Source organism: Protopterus annectens, chromosome 15.part0, assembly GCF_019279795.1.
Source record: "Protopterus annectens isolate FY-2018-M chromosome 15.part0, PAN1.0, whole genome shotgun sequence".
NCBI lineage: Eukaryota > Metazoa > Chordata > Ceratodontiformes > Protopteridae > Protopterus > Protopterus annectens.
The window spans coordinates 38,400,755-38,421,847 of record NC_056749.1 but is presented as its reverse complement, the minus strand read 5'-3'; the positions used below and the strand labels follow the sequence as shown (position 1 = coordinate 38,421,847).

At 41.2% G+C, this 21,093-nt stretch overlaps 1 protein-coding gene across 1 annotated transcript in view; it reads left to right on the top strand.

The window, feature by feature from the left end:
- Positions 1-18,343: 18,343 nt before the first annotated feature.
- The window catches only part of LOC122790069, a 68,743-nt gene continuing 65,993 nt past the window's right edge, over positions 18,344-21,093 (top strand). Inside the window, exons 1-2 of the mRNA XM_044057632.1 lie at positions 18,344-18,668; positions 19,229-19,342. Of these exons, the coding sequence (XP_043913567.1) occupies positions 18,611-18,668; positions 19,229-19,342 (172 nt within the window). The 5' untranslated portion in view covers positions 18,344-18,610. The remainder of the gene's footprint in view (positions 18,669-19,228; positions 19,343-21,093) is intronic.

The following is a 21,093-nucleotide window of genomic DNA, read 5'->3' as shown; positions in this document are numbered from 1 at the left end:
AGTAACTGTTGCTGCTGTGGTAGATGATAAAATGAGTCTGCCCAGAGAATAACTGCTGTCATGAAGCCATCATCAGATTGGGTTCTTGTAATTCTATGAAGTTATAACTAGAATTTCAGATGGTCTAGAAGCTGATTCCTCTAAAGTCTCAAAGTCCACTGCAAAACCCTCAAGTAAAAAGTAAAGCAATGAGTATAACATAAACTGCTGTGAGACACACTCCAGAATCATGTTTTAGTGAAGAATCTCGGGTACTGACTATTGTAGAGAAAAGGCTCTGCTTGGATAAATGAAGGATTGACAAGACATAGTATCCATAACGAATCTGATGAATGCTATGTACTATGTTTGGCAACAATTTTGACTTTGCAATATTTCACATTATCCCCAAAGACTGAAATACATACAGAAGGTAGATTCTGGCTAATGAATGGATCTCAGTTGCTGCAAAAATTCTGGTTCTTTACAGCCTCGGAGTTGCTACAGCTGTCATGCATTTGGGTGAGGACCCTGGGGTGGGACCAGAAAGGGTCTACCCAGAGAATAACTGCTGTCATGAAGCCACCATCAGATGGGTGAATGAAGGGTTGATGAGACAGAGTGTCCATATTGGTAATAATTTACTCCCTGTGAAAGTGCAGGACAACCCCCTCCCCAAGACTTCTTTGGAAAACCCCCTCCCCAAGACTTCTTTGGTATTGTTTACATCCAAAGAGCTCATCCAGTCTCCTTTGTGCAGACAAGCAAGAATGAAGTGCACAGGGGGGCCATGTGAAGGGGCTCTTTTGGAGGATACACTAGACAATTTTGATATACTGAAATGTTGAAATTCAGTATGTCGAGACCAAATAGTGGAAAGTGCAGTTAACCGAAACTATACTATGTGATGTGTGGTGCGGTTTGTGGATTTACCTGGGGTTTCAGGTAAGTGTTGTGTGTTTGAGGATAATGGGTAGGGATTTTAGTGTGTGTGAGTGTGTGCGGTGGTGTTTGTTGTGTGTTTGTGTGTGTAGTGTGACCTCAGAGTTAGAATATATAAGTGGGGGGCACATCCCCCCCCACGTGGGGGGTGCAGGGGGGCTTGCCTATAGGTAGGTTTATAGGTAGGTTAAGTGTGTTTGTGTGTGTTGTTATGTTTGTTTAGTTAGGTAGGTGTATATGTGTGTGTGTGAACGGTCGAGATTGTAGTATTCATGATTGTGGCTTTTCGTCTATGTGGTTTTTCGACTATTCAGTCTTGAAATACTGAAATTTGACATTTCAGTATTTCGAGATTGTATAGTGAATCACTTTTGGAATGTACCAGTTTTAGGAAACAGACATTTGGTATTGGCCTGAGGTTCTTAGTCTTTTTAGGAAAGAAAAGGAACTTGGAATAAAAGTCTAACCATTGCTAGTCTGATGGACCCTCCTGGATGACTCTCTTCAATAAAAGGCTTAAGACCATCTTTCTATGCACAGGTTTTGATGAGATTGGATATTGGAAAAGGGACAAAATTCTGGTCTGAGTAGAACAGGATGTAACTAGAACAGCCTCAGGATTGAATCATGTCTGCCCATGTCTGGTGTGATGGTTATCCAGAAGGATAAATGGAGAGAGAAATGGCCCTGACTTCCCTCAGAATTTAGTAAGTCAGCAAGCCTTCAAGGATTGGACTAAACAGAGAAGGGCCATTGTACCCGCTTGTTCTGCTGATGGTTTCCTCTAAAAATGCTGATGACCATTATGAACATTTCCCAAACTCCTATAGCCACCTACACAACCACTGCAAACACCACCGTAAACTCAAATGACTCAAGGCCCTGTCACTATGCTTGGTATCCTACAGCCTGCTAAGAGGTGATGTGTGCCTGGCATACAAGACTTCCTCTGACTCATTACTGATGGATTTACTGCACATCAGAAAGTCAAATAACATCAGAAATACTAGGTCTAGGTATCGAAACCTCTTCTGCAACATCAACACAATAGTTTAAAGGGACAGGTATATTTTGCAGTGGATACTGCTGCTGTGGAACAGTTCATCATCTGCATAAAACAAAGTTTATCCCTGTTCCTTTTCAAGTGCAACTTAGATCTATGGATGGGAAACAGAAAATGTACCCAGGGAGTGCCTCCTGTACTACTAAAGGCAGCTCATAAAAGCTTCATATCATGCATGAGTCCCCTCCAATTATCTATGGTATGATTCCAGCTATTGTTATTAGAGGTAATACAGAATTATTGACCATGGGATGAGTAAAGTCAATCAAACACCAAATGGGATAGGTTATTTCAAGAACAAAAAGGGAAATTGGCTAGGCTTAAAATGGCAACTAGCCTAGTACTTATCGATGAAAGTATAAAAAACAACTGGCCCTGGCTCTGCTACATTGGAAGAAAGGTATGCTAAGGCAGTTGAAACTTAACCTCAACAGCAATGATAATATTTCCCTCCTGTTCTTATTTCTGAAGTTTAGCTTTTATTACCTGAGCAAAGAAAAGGTTACCACCAAACAGGATGTTAAGACATTTAGCCTTGGTATCTCCTGAGATTTCAGTATTATGGAGCAAGGCAAGGCACCTAAGTGTAATGCCAGTGCCTGCCACCTTCACTGCCCATCCATCATATCATGTACAAGGTACATGGAGATGTTGGCTGTGGAGCATCATGGAGATGTTGGCTGTGGAGCATCATGGAGATGTTAGCTGTGGAGCATCATGGAGATGTTAGCTGTGGAGCATCATGGAGATGTTAGCTGTGGGGCATCATGGAGATGTTAGCTGTGGGGCATCATGGAGATGTTGGCTGTGGGGCATCATGGGGATGTTGGCTGTGGAGCATCATGGAGATGTTAGCTGTGGAGCATCATGGAGATGTTAGCTGTGGAGCATCATGGAGATTTTAGTTGTGGAGCATCATGGAGATATTAGCTGTGGAACATCATGGAGATTTTAGTTGTGGAGCATCATGGAGATGTTAGCTGTGGAGCATCATGGAGATTTTAGTTGTGGAGCATCATGGAGATGCTAGCTGTGGAGCATCATGGAGATTTTAGTTGTGGAGCATCATGCAGATTTTAGTTGTGGAGCATCATAGAGATGTTAGCTGTGCAGCATCATAGAGATGTTAGCTATGGATCATAAGGCTGTCATTTGACACAGTAGTTAGATCCTCCTCCTCCTCCTCTCTGTAGTCTTAAATGTTTCATGTGCCAAGTCTCTCTGGAATCTAACAATATCAGACAAGTAGTTTACCTTCTTCTAGATAAACACAAAGGGGGGGATATGCTTTCCCTTGAGGTCCATGGCACATAAGTCCTTGGTATGGGAGTGCTGTGATCTGCATCTGGAATTCCTCTTTAGGGTAGCTAGAGCTTTTTATGGAGCCCTGGAGTCCACTTCAAAGTAGGACGCAAGTTCTGCCCATTCCTTGTGTGGATGGAGGATCATATCTGGTCTCTTTGGAATGAAGAATAGGAAAATTACCTGAAACATCCAAGTAATGGGGGATGAAGATGAGCACAAGCTACACTAGATGAAGTTCTTCTCACTTGATGCCAGAAGAGGTGGGAGGTATGACAGTGGTATACAGTTCCATGTCAGGGAAATGTGAAACCGTCACATGCTAAACAAGAATGAGAGGAAATAAGGGGTCACTCACAGCAAATTGTAAGGACTACCCACACTCTGTAGATTTCTGAAAGCACCTTTTGACAGAGAGGGTTGTGCACCATGGAATGGACCACTAGAATGGGTCATTGACAGGGAACCAACATAGACATGCAAGAAGGCATGAGGCAGCTAGAAAGACACAAAGGGTAAGATAAGGATGGAAAGGAGGCAAAATATTGCAGAATAGATAGTTTTATTGACTCCTTTTGCTATCAGGCAGATGTGAAATACTATTTGGCTGCCTTCACTTCCTCAAGTGAACCTTACAAAAATATTTTGATTATTTAAAGCAGAAATTTACTCACATTACTCTTATGGGACGCAGAAAGTTTGTTTATTTATTTATTTATTTATTGACATTTATTAACCAGGTTAGTCCAACTGGGCTTGTGGCCCACTTTCAGTGGAAATCCGAGGAGAAAAGCTGCATTAATAGACTTAACAGTACAATACAATGGTAACAATGTTTGAGTTAAATACGGATATAAGAGGCAGAAAGAGATTTACATAAGTTGTTATACATGAAAAGGTCAGTATACAAAGTTGAAAACATACATAGAGCAAAATCACACACAGGAACGGTCTAGATGCAAAATCACACATATTTTACAAGTACAAACAATTTTTTGTTTTTTTTAGTCTTTGATTGACTGAAATTAGTAAATGGTAGTTTTCATGGAGTTGCAGATAGTGAATGAAGTAAAATTCATGTGAAAGGAGGCTAAGTAGGATCATGACAGGGGCAAGTCTTGGAGTTGAGTAGATGAGTTTTTAGTTCATTTTTAAACTGAGTGGAGTGGGTAATGGAGCGTATGTCAAGAAGAACTTTGTTCCAGGCATGGGCGACAGAATATTTATATAGTATTCTACCTACAGATTTTTTTGGTTGGTAGATGTCCAGTAGCTGCTGGTTAGAAGTACGGAGTTCTCAGAAGAGTTCAGATTTTTGAGGGTCAGTACAAGGCATGTTAGTAAAGTTGAGGGGTATGTCACGTTCCTCTCCTAAGCTGTGTGTTCAGCTTTGAAAATCTTCTTGACCGATATGCAGTAAAATAAAGGAAATGAGAAAAGCAAACATGCTGCTCCTTTGCATGAAAATCTGATCAAAACAACTTATTTATTTTATTTTATTTACATTTGTTTACCGGGAAATTCTGACTGGAAGCAGGTCCTTTTTCAGCGGCTGCCCAGGGAGAAAAGCTCCACATCATGTACATGATAGAGATACAAAGTTGCAGTAAAAGTAAACAACATTACAGGTTGTTGGCTTTAATACAATAACATGATATTGATTATCAACAGTATATACAGTAAATGTTGCATGTTAAGATAGTTTCTTGTCATTTATAATATTAGTAACAAAGTTGTCAGACAAGATGTTAAAGTCTGTGAAGACAACTAGCTATTTTTGACTGTGGTTAGTAGTGGTGGTAGTATAGTAGGGTTAATAGTCTAGGTCAGGGGTGTAGCTAGGATTTTCAAATTCGTACTGACAGCTCTCAAACTGCTACCCCCCTCCCCATCCAAGCTACGGCCATTCTCGTAATTCATGGTTCGCTCTTTTAGTGTCGATGAAGAGGCATTCGCTGTAATGCCTCTTCAGTAATATAATATAAATTCACTCAAACTCGGTTCCTTGAATTGAAAATTAACCTGAAATGTCAGTTCTTTGAAAAATGTAGCATGGTAGTTGGGGTAGAGACTTTTATGTTTTTGTTTTCTGTAACTAAGGTACAAGTTTTGAGCTTGAGTAAATTACTAACCACCTGCTACCACTAACTAGGATGTTTCATTCACACACACACCCCTACCTACCTCTTAGTGCAAGAAATATGGACAAAGCCTAAAATAAACAGGGACAGATATTAAATAATGTTCTCGTGAACTTAGAAAGTTGCTAGAATAACAGGATTTGTGCTAGTATGAATTTTTCCAAAGGACATGAAGTCTGAAGCTCAAATGTTTGTCATTATTTAGCAACTTCAACCTTCAATGATTTTCTAGAAAATCACAAATCTGGACATTCTGCAAAATGTGGACAGTTGAGAGGTATGCTACCTACCACACACACACACACACACACACACACACACACACACACACACACACACACACACACACACACACACACACCACCTCTCAACCTCTTACAGCAACAAACTCATAAATAAAACTGAGGCAAAGGCCCAAAAATAAGGACATTTTTTTTAAATATTGCTCTTATAAACTTAGAAAGATAATAGAATATTAATAGGTCTTGCATCAGTACGAATTTTCTGAAAGGTATGAAATCTGAAACTGAAATGTCTGCATTATTTTCTAACTTCAGTCTTTAACAATTTGCCACTAATTTGCCAGAAAACTGCAATTTTATGAAAAACGGACCAAAAATGTGATGCAAAAATATAAAATTGCCAGACAATACAGCTGGGAACCTGTCAAAGGAGGGACACCATTTTAATATGAGCACAGTTAACTTAGAGCAGCTGACAAAATTAGAGAATCTACATGCATTTCTGAAATAAAAGTAATGTATAACTCTGATCATTACAGTTATTTATAAAAGTAAAGTAAACCCTCTATGTTTTCTTCCAAAATTGCTATTTTGTGGAGGGATCATTAGGGAAGAGCAACATTTTGAGCCAAAATCAGGGACAGTTGAGGTTTGGCTATGCCTAATTCTATAAAGCAATTTATTTGCATGTACCTCTCAACCTGTTAATGCAATAAATCTGGACAAGGCCAAATATATTGAGGAACATATAAACAGTACTAAAATTGCTCTTGTATAAACTGGGACAGTTGATAGAACAGGTCTTATTTTAGCATGCATTTTTCTGAAGGTTATAAAGTCTGAAACTAGTGTGTCATTTAGTGACTTAATTCCTAAATCATTTGCCAGAAAACCACAAACTGAGGAACAAACCAAAAATAAGAAGCAAAAAATCTATTCATTCTTTGAAAATCTGGACAGTTGGGAGGTACAGTTCAGCTGGGGCTGTCTAAGTTTCCCGCCCTTCCCCCTCACAAAACCATGGTCGAATGGAGCCTCCCCCTGCAGCCATTCCAATGATCCATTACTTTGCTATTTCACTCCATTTACCATAAACACTAGTGTGCATACTGATTTACTTCTATGATGATTTGAACTTCATTTGAAAGTTTTATTTTGCATTTTACAGCACAAACACTAAGACATCTGCTAAACAAACTTGGCATTAAAACTTCTCTGCCCCTGAAACTCATTCATTGAAACATTAAAACCCACATTCAAAGAAAAATACATTTTACCCGTGGCAGATAAAAATTAATTCTGGGCTGCTTTTAAATCATAGGCCCCTTGCATATGAAACATACATGTGCTCTTTGATGCACCTTCCTATTGCTTTGAACATTTTTCCAGTAAATAATGAAACAAAACTGCCCAATTCACAACATTTCCATCATAAAAGTCTAGTCAAACTTCTACAGTCCACCATTATCAGTAAATAATATGCACAATCTCTGAAGTAGTAAAAAAAGACATCTAAATAATTCCACGTTAAATAAATCTAACTAATGAAGAGGTTGTTGCTAGCAATCACCTTTATATTTCATGACTTCACCGAAAAATAAAGTGTCTGATGTCCCTGAGGAATAAATTGCCTAAATTACATTAATAATAAGCTAGTAATATTGCAATAGGAAATGGATGGCAAACTGATAACAGGCTCATAGTTAGTGTCTTAACTTTCAGTACAGCAGCATTCACCCCTTATGGGAATAGAACCAACAACCTTCTGCATTAAAAGCAAGTACACAACATTTTGTGCTACTAGCAATGTGAGCCGACTTAGCATAATCAGCACTAAACTTCTCTTCCCCTGCAGCTCTCAGCTCCTTGTAAAATCTACACAATACTCAACTACATCTCAACTTCGCAGCACAAGAAGTCTGGAAAAAGCCAAATTTATTGGGGTGGGTCAAAGGGCAAAAACAGGAACACATTAAACATTGCTTGTATAATCTTGGAAAGCTGCTAGAATAAAATGCTGTGTTACCATCATACATTTTACTGCCAAGGTCACTGTGCAAAATAGTCAGAACAACATACCACTATGCCAAATCACCTGCTTTGTGAAAGAGAGGAAGACTGAAACTTAAATGGCTATCATTTAATGAATTCAGTTCTCACCATAGCTGTCAACCTCTTAGCACAAAACACCTGGACAAACCCAGTAATGAGGGAATACAGCCCTCAAACATATTCAGTGAATTCAGTTCTTGCCATAGCTGTCAACCTTATCACAAAAAACCTGGACAAAGCCAATAACAGGGTATTACAGTCCCAAAAATAAGGACAAATTTCAAATAGTCATAAACTTAAAAAAAATGCTATAAAAAGGTTGTGTTACTATACATTTATTGCTAGAATAAAAAGTTGTTTTACTATGTCACAAACACAGGGATAAGATGCAGACTCAACACAGAAGGCACCCCAGCCAAGAATCAAACCAGAAAACCTATAGCTGTGAGGCAACAATACTGCCACTGCACCATCAAATATGTAAGGAAGTAAACATTCAGAAACCTGAAGTCTGAAATTTAAATGCCTGTCAATTTGTTAATCAGGACAGTCTGACTTGGAACAAAAAAAAAAACAATTCTCAGCAGAGGCCCAGGAAAAAATAATGCAGACATGTCTTTGTAACATGGGAGGACACAAAAGCAAACCCACACAAACACAGGGAGAAGATACAGACCCCCCCCACAAAGAAGGCACCCCAGCCAAGAACCAACAATGCTACGTTGCTACCACTGCACCATCAAATTTCAAGCATTGCAATATTTAAACACCACAGATATGAGGAATAGAATAGATCAGATCAAATATGAGGCAAAAATCTGCAATTTTTTACAAATGGTGGTGGGTAGGGAATTCAGGTCTTTAACACCCGCTTACAAGGTACAGGGTTCAAGCTTGAGGTATTCCCTACCACACCACCATGAGTAATTACCAGTACATCCCATCCCACCTGGGGCATTCACACACACACACCATTTAAGTTATTATAAAAGGCGAAAACACTTAAACTTTTGCAATGTCTTATATAGATATTTAAGAGGATACCTTATTCTGGTATTTAGGGCATTTAGCGAAAATTACCTCTGGGAATGATTGGGGATATCAAAAAGTATTAGAGGGTCATCAGACAACCTGTGTAGAAAATAATATAGAAATGAGAGGTGTACAAAATGGTTCACTGAGAGAGAGAGAGATTATCTGATTCATGGAATAGACTACCAAATCACATTAAAGCAATCACTAATTTAGATATGTTTAAGAACTATCCGGGCACTTATTATGGGAATAACTGTTTTGCTGCATTGGCAGTCTTGAAGGACGTTATTGCCTGAGCCTGAAATATGTATGTATGTATATCGATTTTCCTCTGTCATTACAGAAAATTTTCTTCTACCATATTTAAACTTTGAGAACTGTAATTTTATTTATGAGACAGTATCATACTAGCTCTTGAAATCCTTCTCAAAATTTCAATATTCTGTGTAAAATACCTCATTCAAGAGTACGAAGTCTGAAAGGTAATAAATGTGCATAATGTAAAGAATGTGGCCAGTGTACTGATAACGCAAAAGCTATTGATTACATACACAAAAAATGTTTGAATCCCTTTGAACCACCTCAGAAGATAGCTTCACACACACACACACACACACACACACACACACACACACACACACACACACACACACACACAAACTATTACTCACCAGAACGTCCTTGAAGTGAGACCAACATCCTCCCGCTCGACCAACATAATGTGTACATCCTCACCAACCCGACCCAGAACGTCCTTGAAGTCCAACATAACGTGTACATCCTCCCGAAGTCCAACATAATGTGTACATCCTCCCGCTCGAAATGCATTTGAACTGGCGGCCGGAAATACATGTGCGGTGCGTGGTGAGCTCCATTCCGACTGGCTGCCCTGATGCGCTGACGTCATCGTGCAGTAAAGCGCAAAAAAACAAAAAAGTGAACATTTCAAAAGCTACCCCCCTTCTAAATAAGTTGTACTGAATTCAGTACAGTGCGTATGCCTCCCGACGTCCCTGGTCTAGGTGGGGGGGGGTAAGGGTGGGGGTGTTAGTCTGGATTAGAACAAGGACAAAGCCAGTGCAAATTTAAGTGGAATTTGAGCGCAATCTTGAAAAGGCTGCTGGAAGGTAGAGTAGTTATAGAGGGTGGAAGATTGTTCCAAAGTTTAGATATGATACATGAAAATATGGCTTCTCCTGCTGAGGTTTTGGGTTTGATAACAGTGATTTGATTTTTGTTCCTTGATCTAAGGGGTCTAGTGGGGTGATAGGGTTGGAGAAGGGTTTGAGGGGAAGGGATATTAAGGAGGTGGTTAATAAGTTTATGAGCGAGGGTGAGTTGATTAATGTGAAGGAGTTGTAGGAGTTCTAGCCAGTTTAGTTCTTTAAGGGAGATACGGTGATGGCTGTGGTAGGAGGTTCCAGTGGCAAATTTAGCAATTTTGTTGTAATAAGCATCCAGCTTGTGTAGGTCTGTCTGTCTAAGGTTGGTAAGTATGGGGGATGCATAGAGTAGGGTGGAGATTAGCTGGGAATTGGCTATGGAGATTCTAGCCGCCTTGGTTAGGAAGTGGCGGCTTTGATATAATGCTACCAAGTTTTGTGTGAACATTTTTTATTGTGAGAGATATGTGGCTGTCAAATCTAAGTTTGTTGTCTATTTCTACACCAAGTAATTTTGTGTGTTCTGATGAAGAGATGATGGTATTGTCTTTGTCAAGAATGTTGAAGTGAGGGGTGTTTTGGGTGGCTTTGGAAGGTTGGAACAGGAGAAGTTTTGTCTTACTTGGGTTGAGTAGGAGCTGAGCATTGGATAGCCAGCTTTCTACAGAAGAGAATGATTTCTGTGTGATTTGTTGTAGTTCTGGTAGAGTGTGGGCAGAGCAGATGAGAGTAGAGTCATCTGCGTACTGTATAAGAGATGCTTGTGTGGTGGCAGTATGTAGGTTGTTAGTGAAAAGTGAGAATAGCAGAGGGCCAAGGATAGACCCTTGGGGAACTCTGAGAGTAACTGGAAGGCGAGGTGATGTGTTATTGTCCTAGATTACTGATTGCTGGCATTCATGTAGATAGCTGCGGAACTAGTTGCAGGCTGGTTGTGAGAAGGAGAGGTTAGGGAGAGCAGAGAGTAGTAGCTCATGAGATACCATGTCAAAGGCCTTTGAGAGATCTAGAAATACGGCAGTAGAGAAGAGACTATTGTTTTTGTGATGAAGTATAGTGTTGGTGAAGGAGAGCAGAGCAGAGGTAGTGCTGTGATATGGCCTGAAACCATGCTGGGTTTTGGAGAGGAGATTATTAGCTAGGAGATAGTTGGAGACCTGGGTGTTGATACATTTTTCAAGTATCTTGGAGAGAGGGGACAGGATAGCAATGGGGAGGTAATTGGAGAGGTCAGTGGAGGGGGTGCCTTTGTGGAGGGGAATGATGTGGGATATTTTCCATATCGAGGGGACATAGCCTTCTGTTATGGAACAGTTGATTAGAATTAAAATTGGGTAGGCTGGTGTATCAGATGCAATTTTCAAGTATTCGGTGGAAAGGTTGTCAGCTGCGAGTTTGGTGGGTTTAAGTTTTGACAATAGTCTTTTTATGTTGGAGGTAGGCACTGAGGTGAAAAGAAAAGAGGAGTGGGGGGTTAGGGTTAGGAGTTGGGGGGGCTGTTGTAGGGAAGTGTTGTTTGTTTAGAGATGTTATAGTTTCAGTGAAGTGTTTGTTGAAGGATTCAGCAATACTGCTGGAGGAGGGGGGAATGGATGGCTGGGGGGTATCAACCTTCCCTGGGTGGAGGATATTGTTAATAGTGGACCCGAATTGCTTAGGGTTGTGGTTGGTAGAGTTTAGGGTAGATTTATAGTATAGGGATTTGTCTAATTTTATATGCTTTTTGGCTTTATTGTGCAGTTCAAGGAAAGATTGCCTATCTGATTTATTTTTTGTTAGTTGCCAGTGCTCCCAGGCCTTATCTCTGGATTTCATTAGGGTTTTGGTGGTCTTTTGTAACCATGGAGCACACCTGGATCTGACATTGGCATTTCTTACAGGAGCATGGGTGTTTAGGATGGAGAGGAAGGTACTGTTGAAGAAGTGGACAGCCTCATCTAGGGTGAGGTATTTTAGTGGTGACCAGTTAATTTTTTGCAGGGAGGAGATGAAGGAGTTGGGGTTGAAGTTGGACTTGTTCCATATCTGCCTGTGGATAATGGGCTTCAGACTGTTTGTGTGGTGCCGAATTAGGAAAGTGGGGGAGTGGTCACCAAGGCTGTCAGGTAAGCAGCCTGCTAGGTAAGAGTGAGGAGCTTTGTTGACTAGGATCCAGTCAAGTAAGGTATGATTGTTAGGGTTTTTGTTGCTTCGGGCAGGGGATTGAATGAGTTGAGTGAACCCATGGAGATTAAGGTGAATGGTTGGGAGGCTGTTATTACAGGATAGCCAGTTGATGTTAAAGTTACAGAGAATGATGGCTTCCTGGAGTAGAGATAGAGTAGCCCAGCTCAGGAGATTTTCTAGGGGTGTGATATTTTGCCCTGGTGGGAAATAGTATCCTATGATAATGATTGTTTTGTTTGGGTTTAGTTTGAGATTGGCATAAAGGATTTCTTCATTGTTGTGGTGAGGGGCAGATGAGTTCAGGAGTTGAATATTGAGGTGGTGTTTAAATATCAATGCTACACCACCTCCTTTTTTGGACAATCTGTCTGTGCAAAGGATGTTGTATTCAGGTGGAAGTATTTCCTCACTTTTGATGTGAGGTTTGAGCCAGGTTTCAGTTAGGAAGAGAATATCTGGGGAATATATGCTTATGCTGGTGTGTAGTTCTTGGATTTTATTGCATATGCTTCTGATGTTTAGGGACATTATACGTAGGTCTGTTGTTTTCTTGTTGGCTAGGAGTTGAGTTGTGGGGGGATTGCTTGGACTAGGGTTCGTGGTTGGGTTGGATTTGGGAGGACCAGGGTTTGGATGGATGTCTCCAGTGAGGGCTAGTTTATAAAGGGGGTTTAGGATATGTTTTATATACATAGTAAATTGCTTACGGTATCTTAGGGATATTTTATTTTTGAGTGTGTTAGGTGTTTGGTAATGGAGTGTGTGTATTGGGAGGATGGTTTTGGTGGCAGGGGTTGTGTAATTATAGTGTAAATGTTTGAGAGAGGGTGTTGAGAGAGTACAGTGGAAGTTGTTGGGACATGTGACTGTGGAACCTTGGTAGGATGTAATGTGAGCTAGAACTACACAGGTTAGGATTGTTATTATATTAGGCAGTAGCATGATTGTATTGGATGTAGGGGGAGGGGGTGAGTAGTGGTGTAGCATAATTGCTGGCAATTAGGGGTGAGGTTAAGGCTAAGAATAAATGTAGAGGTACTGGGGCAGGTGGGAATAGGGGGCAGGGAGGGGAGCAAAGAGACCGTAGCAAACAGAGCGGGCTAGAACCCCCCATGCTAAAGATTGCAGGGTAAGTGTCTAAATAGCCAAATTGTTAGGAGTTATTAGAATCTAGTAGGAAAAACAATCTATAGACCTGATTTCAGCTGTGTCCTTTCTGGGTAGATACCTAGTTTGAAGCAGACAGAAAAGTGGCAGTTTACGTACCTTTTTGCCTCTATTTTACAAGTGGGCAGTTCCAGTGTATCTACTGGGTTACCTTTTTTCGCCTAGAACTTTCTCTTGGTTTACTGATAACTAAAAAGAAAAAGTTAACTGGGGAATGTATTTACAGCAGATGGGGATGGGGGTGCAGCTGCCATCCCTAGCCGTGGGTAGAGCCAGTTATTTCTGCTTTAGACCAGGTACTTTCTACAGTAGCAGGCTAAGATGGAAACATAGCTAGATACCTACAGTAACCTATTTTCTTTCCAAAGCCCTTGAGTCCTTGTGTCTGGTTCCTCCACTGCAGATACGGCCAATGGCCAAGGATTCAGCAAGTGGGGGACTGAGAGAGAACCCATTCGCAGGGACAGTGGTCAAGTAATCTATCTTCTTTCCAAAGCCCTTGAGTCCTTGTGGCTGGTTTCTCCACTGCAGATGTAGCCAGTGGCCAAGGATTCAGCAAGTGGGGGACTGAGAGAGAACCCATTCACAGGGACAGTGGTCAAGTAACCTATCTTCTTTCCAAAGCCCTTGAGTCCTTGTGGCTGGTTTCTCCACTGCAGATGTGGCCAATGGCCAAGGATTTAGCAAGTGGGGGACTGAAAGAGAACCCGTTCGCAGGGACAGTGGTCAAGTAACCTATCTTTTTTCCAAAGCCCTTGAGTCCTTGTGGCTGGTTTCTCCACTGCAGATGTAGCCAATGGCCAAGGATTCAGCAAGTGGGGGAATGAGAGAGAACCTGTTCGCAGGGACAGTGGTCAAATGAGATACACCACGAGCTGAAGGGAATTGGCAGCTGCTGTTGGCAAATTGAGTTGTAACTGGCAGAAACAGAGTTATCACTTATCAATAAGTAGGGTGGGTGCGTGCATATGCATGTGTGTGCATGTGTCTACCACTGCACATGGTACTGCAGGGCATTGAACTGGTATAACAGAACCATCAACTTGTCTAGAAGGGATAATCATTAGCATTTACCCTTACTGCATTTCAAATGCAAAAGTCAAGTGTTTCTTCATAGGTGATTACTAGGCTAATGGCACAAGCGTCTTTACAAGCCTAGCCAATAACACCCAGGGTATGATAGTATTATATTTTAATTCCCCAGATATGGGATGGGATAGTATTAGGGTAGTGGGTCTTGGAGCCCTGAGTTATTTTACAGACTGTCTCTGTCCATAATTGACCTGTGTAGTACCCCAGAGTGACTTTACAGTTTCCCATCCATTTATCCAAATTCTTTTTGATGAGACTGAGGGACAGGCTTTGTTTTATGAAGATGGGAAATTTATTCCATAGACAAGGAATCTGTCTCTCCAGCAAGTTCTGTTAGAGTCACAAATAAGGTTCAGGTCCACAGAACGCACAACCCTTGTATAATTTTTCTTCCGAATATGTAGCATTTTCATCAGGGCTCGTTCAGAAAATGCTTTGCAGGTCAGACCTCTCAATAAATGATATGAGATGGAGTAAATGGATAGGGCCTTTAGTTTGCCCACATAAGACATGTGTCTTATACTTCATATTTTTTTAGGGAGAAACCTGTGGTGCCACTCCAGTTGGTGTAAGTGCCTGGTTTGATACATGCAGAAGGGTGCATTGTACTCAGTTATGGGCCTGATGAGGGTAAGTACAATGGCACTATGAGTTCCTCTGATCTTGATGCCACGCCATGTCCATCTATGTCAAGCAAAGTTCTTCATTAGCACTCTTGAAGAAAAATCTTGATGAGTGGATGGGAAATAGGAAATACACCCCAGGGATCACATCTGTGGCTCTGCTCGACAGTGGCACAGGAAAATAACTTTCTTGGGAGGTGTAAGCCAGGGAACCTTGTTGGCTAGGCTTACGTAGGCCCTTGGGCCGATAGCCTAGTACCTACCTGTGAACCTATGCCTTTACTTATATGTTGAGCCACACAGAAGGATTTTGTCATTACTGTAGCTACATTGTGGTCAAAGTTTAGGCTACTATCCATCTGTGCTCTTAGTTCCCTCATCACTGGGTGTACTTTTAGGGGTGTACTATCAATATTAGAATTTGCAGGGATATCTGATTTACCAAAGCGTATGATTGTGCATTTTTTTAGCATTTAGTCACCAGTCGTTTGTCATTTTTAGGTCTGTTTGTAAGGTGTCAACATCATTTGGGGAGTCAGTGATTGCTCCCAGTTTACATTTGTTGGTGAACTTGGTGAGCCAGAGGGCCCCAACATTGGCCCTCACTTCAGGGAAGTTTATACCAAACAGGAGGGGTCCCAACACTGAGCCCTGTGGGAGACAGCTTATAACAGGTTTTGTATCGAAAGTGGCTTCACCTATCCAGAGAGGTGTTCTACCAGTGAGCCAGTTTGCTATCTGACAATGTAGGGGTTTATGCATAATTCTGTAAGTTTATCTATGATCCCGCAGTGCAGAAAAGTGTATGTTTTATTACAGGCTGATTTGCAACCAGTGCAATTTACAGCAAAATTGAAGTGTATTTACCCACCACGGAGTTTGCGCAGGAATGGGCATGCCCATTGTGATTGACATGTGGGAGGGCGGGGATTAACACGGCAATGTGCCATGACTGACACGCAATGCTAATGGCCTTTCCATTCAAATAATATAACATTAACATGGTGTTGAAGGTGTTGCATCATTATGAACCTACCCCATTGTTGCACCAAGTCATTATCACATCAAAATGCACTGTTAATATCTGAATATGTTAGCGTTTGACACATCCTTAACATGCAGGCAGCAAATTGTTCTATGATCTTCATTTTGTCTATACAAAGTGGCCCTACTGTCCCTGTAGTTCTGTTTGTTTCCGAGAAGGTCTGCTGTTATCTGGAACAAGGGCACACATGGTGCCCAGTTCTAGAAGAGTGCATGTGGAGATTGACGTACGGACATGACTTTGACACTTTGCTTCTGAACTTTTTGTGTCATATCAAAGAGTAGCAGGAAGCTGAAGCAGTGGATCTGGATGAAGGCTCTGACAAGGAAATGAACTGCCTTGACTGTATACTTAATTATGAGTCACTTATGCTTCCTGAGGTGGTGGTAGAGGTTGTGAGTGTCTGTTTTAGCCTAAATAAGCACATGCTACGTGTATAAGTGTTTTCTGTTTATAAATGTAACTGTACAAACAGCAGTTGCCTTTGTATTTTTGCACCGATTTGCGAAATAAAAAAAAATTGATTTCACAGCAATCGCATCTGCGTTTTTATGTTATGCATGCAATGTTTTCTTTATAATGTATTTTTGTGCAATTACTTGTGTTTTAGTGGATTTCAATATGATATGATGTTTTCTATTATGGATCTATACGTGTTATGGGGGCATCTTTCAATCAAACGGTGGCGGTGCAGTCAAAATGCCTGCAGGTGGGGGTTGGGTGGGCTTGCTGCTGCGCATCTGGTGGGTTAATACACTTCAATTTCACCCAATTTACTTATTTGTTTAGCATTTTACAATTCGTCTAATATTTCTTCTTCTACTAATTTGGTAGACAGAATGTCATAATCTTTTTCAGTTTTCACAGGGTGATTAAAATAAATTCAGGAAGTTTTTGTACGCTCCTTTTTCCTCCTCAATTCAAGGTTTCAGGCACTTTTTAGCGAAACATTGTAATTATCGTGAGGAATGTTTGTGAATAGTGCCCCCCCCCCACACACACACACACACACACACACACACACGCACGAACGCACACACGCACACACACTAAAGTTGCTGTTATTTTACTGTCCGTCCAGCCAGGAGAGACAAGTAAAAGCAGCTGTGTACAGGTAGGGTTACCACCTGTCCCACTTTGCGAGGGACAGTCCCTCTTTGGGCAGTTGTGTCCTGCAAAAACATTGAAAAAATAGCAAATGTCCTGAGATTTTAGGACAACAATATTTCCTATATTATATGTAATATTTGCACAAAACAGTTATTCTGTATCTGCAACATCTAAATGTTATAAAAAAAAAACAGAATAAGCAACTAAAATGCAACAAGAATAAGCTTTTATTTAGACAAAACAATGAAGTTCTCTCCTTTGTATTGGCCATGGGTATGTTTCGTCCTGCAAAATCTGACATTTGTACCAAAAATGTCCCACTTTGGGCATTTGAAAAGGTGGCAACCCTATGTGCAGGACAGGCAGCGGTGCATGTTCACTGGAGATTTCGTGTCCCAAATCAAAGGCAGGTACTTTGGGAGGGATAACAGCGTGAGACATTAGCTCACAGTCCTCTCAGTCCTGTCTCAAAAATGTGGAACAATTAAAACGCCTTACTAACTCCAACAAGAAAGCTCCCAGCATGGTTAAAAGATGCCAGATTACATTTAAGTCCACAAATGTAACGCTGGCAGTGACACAGGACCACCACATGAAGTAATAACAGCTTTAACTGAGCGCGTTTGTCCTTCTTGAATCAGGGCTTCTTCGAATAAAACATACTAAATACATTTTTATACTCTAGCACAGCTGGACCTCGTAACTGCGTACAGAATTATTTAAAGATACTGTGATAGATTAGAAAACTACCTACGCATGCAGGAATAAAAGCAAAGCAAATCTTGACGTGGCCATCAATGTCAAGCCCACATGCTTTCAAAATCCGTTGAATGGACTTGTACCCACATGAATGCAGTTCTTCTGTACAACCTCTTTGGACTCATTTCAAGTGGTGGTTCTGGGTCAGCTGCCAGCGTTACATGGGTGTAGCCCAAGGCTGACTTTGGTAACGCAACACTTTGCATTTTTATTTATATTTAAGTGTTAACTAATATTTATATTTAAGTGTTAACTAATACAGACTTTTCTTTAAAATGCGCTGCCACTCCCGTTTGTATTAGGAATTGTTCCCAGCAACATCGGAATGTGGGTGAGCCTTGCGGAGCGGTAATAAGGAAGCAGGTGCTTTTCTTGCTAATTTTAGGACCTGCTGAAGGTGGGGGTTTCCCAAGAAGGCTGGTTTGACGTCAGCCCCCCCCCCCCCGGTATATGTAAGAGCAGCAGCGCAGGCTGCAATGCGCATCTCCGAGGCCACCGTGGGGGAAATACTCTTGAGGCACTAAACCGTGGCCAGTTTCCCTGACCGTAACTTCAAAATATTGTTTTAAGAAATCTTGTAAACGCATTGGTACCGCAGGCATTACTGATCCGCTGCATTTGGAGAGGCCCCAGTGTAATCTTAGGAAATAAGCCTCGCCGAAGGAGCCACCTGTGCGCAGACTGCTGCTTTTGGCGCAGATCGTTCGCTTCTGGTGCGTAGTGACCACTATGCCAGGCAATGGCGACTCCTTACACCATTCTGTGGGCGTCTTGGCTATATCAGCCGGTAGGTACTAACAGTTTTACACAAGAATTTCGAGTGTTTGTGATTCTCGGTGGTAAACCGAAGGAGTATTTTAGCCCAAGGCTGTAGTCACAGAGTTCGCTTCTGTACACCAAATCCCAAAGCTATTGTGCCTTCCAAAATAACTGGTCATTGGCTTGTGCCATATAAAATAAATATTGATACTATATTGATTGATTGATACATTTATTGATAATAAATATTGATTAATAAATACATGAACTAAAATTCTAACATCTCCTAGGGAGTTGGTAGCATAAGCAGCCCGCTCCCATGTGGGCGTGCTTATCTTCTTTGCTTGCACTCACCTGCACCTTTTATTGCATTTATGCTTAAAGCTTGGCCACTGAGGACACTTAAGTTAGACAAAATGTAATTCCAGAGTGACTTATATGGCGCATGGCTAGCTACAGTTTTGCTTCAAACTTTGTTTTCTTTTTATTGCATTTGATCTACTGTTAACCACTGCTTTCATATTCATGCCCCCTCCCCCCCAGCTTGATAAAGAAGTCATTATTATATCCAACGGTTATTTCTTGCAGGGTCCCTTTTACTGACCGTCAACTCCTACAGCTCCAATGACGCGACAGCTCTGCTCCCTCCAACATCCCTGGGAGTTCTTCTGCTTATCCTGGCAGCTATCCTTGGATATGCAGGTAAGGAGCGACTTCATAGACTGAGAAGAAGCCGTAATACTCAACTTTCCATCTCCAAAATGAGGAACAAATGGGCAAAATGTGGAACACTAATAGCGTACTAACAACTTCAACTAGGAAACTCATAACATGGTTAAAATGTGGCATTTTTTACTTATAGAAAAGGGTTTTTAATGACTTAATATGATTTAGTTCTATTTACCATGAATATCAGTTGCAAAAATGCACACCGCTGAAAGTGTCAGACTCTTTCAATGTAGAACTTCGAAGAACATGAATTTTAAGACCCCAAATGAGGAACGTTCCTCAAAATGAGGTAGACTTGAGAGGTATGGAAGAAGCCTAGGGGTTATCCTGGTGCACCTCCTGCACTAATGTGACGAGTTGCACCTGTGCACTGCAGCAATGACGTTTTGTTTGTAACCCCAACCTTAGGGTTAGGGTTGGTAATCTCTTGTCAGTACAAGTGGGTAGCACTTAGGTTCATTTCACGTTTCCCCATTCAGGCTCCCTTTCAGCAGCTCATTCAGGAAGGAGCAGATGGGGCAAAAGGAAGAATGTTGGATAAAGGCACTTTAGAAATTCCTTGAGAAGGAGCAGGACATATCATGAATACCACAGAAAGGTGTGTGCACAGGCAGGGGTGTAGCCACAGATTTACATTTTGTAGTCAGACCTATTGTTGCTGCTTCCAGTACCCACTTGTCAGTGTAGAAATGTACTCAGCCCTCAAAATGCTACCCCAAGATACATGGAAAGATGTACTATCTTTTCATCTTTTACAATTAACTGCCATACAAAGCTAGTTATTGAGATGTATTCCTTTGGCACAGGAATTGCTTGTGAACTGCTATACTGTGTATATTCATTTACTCGTTCGTGCTTTTTTAGTGTTGGCATTAGCACAAGCTGCTCAGAAAAGCTGGACACATTTCAGTAGTGAGTATGGTTACCTACATCCTTGTGCACAGGGTAAACGCCAGGTTAGTCTTGCCATCAAGGAAACCATTAAGAAGGCTGGCCCAATTTCTTTAGAGGTTGTCTGGTTAAGTGGCTTTCTCAGAAACACACTAGGCAATTGCACTCTCCGGAGAAGGACTGTGGACTTCTCGGATACATCTGCTCAGGGGGCACATCTCTCAACCTCTTACCACAACGATGGGGACAAAGCTCCAAATAATGGGCACAAAAAGCAGAGAGAGACTTTAAAACTAAAAACTGATCTTATAATGTTAGAAAACGTGCTAACACGACTTGCATAGCATGGATTTTCTGGAAAAAAAATCTGCCATTGTTTAATGACAGAAGTCCTTAACGGTTTGGCAGGCTTTACAATCAAAAGAGTGAATCTATGAGAAAAATATGGACTTCCTGCGAAATGCAGGGAGTGGGGTGATTCCCTTTCACTTGCATACTGACTGAAGAAGTCACTTACTGCTCATAGGCTGCCCCTCAAAGTGAACAGTTGTGCCCACCGGGCTTATCTAGTCAACAAACAGGAAAATAGTAACGACGTTTCCAAACACATAGACGTTATTTCATTTGCAAAAAGCCCGTCACTTGCAGACCCCACGGTTAGAAAACCACAGAAAGGGCACAGAAAAGGATCGTACACACGCACGCACGCACGTACGCACACACGCACACTGAATATATTCATGAAGTTTATAACAAAACCGGCAAGAACGTCAAATAATACAGGCTAGCTGCAAGCAAACGTTCAATTAATATTGCTGCCGGAAAATAGGTTC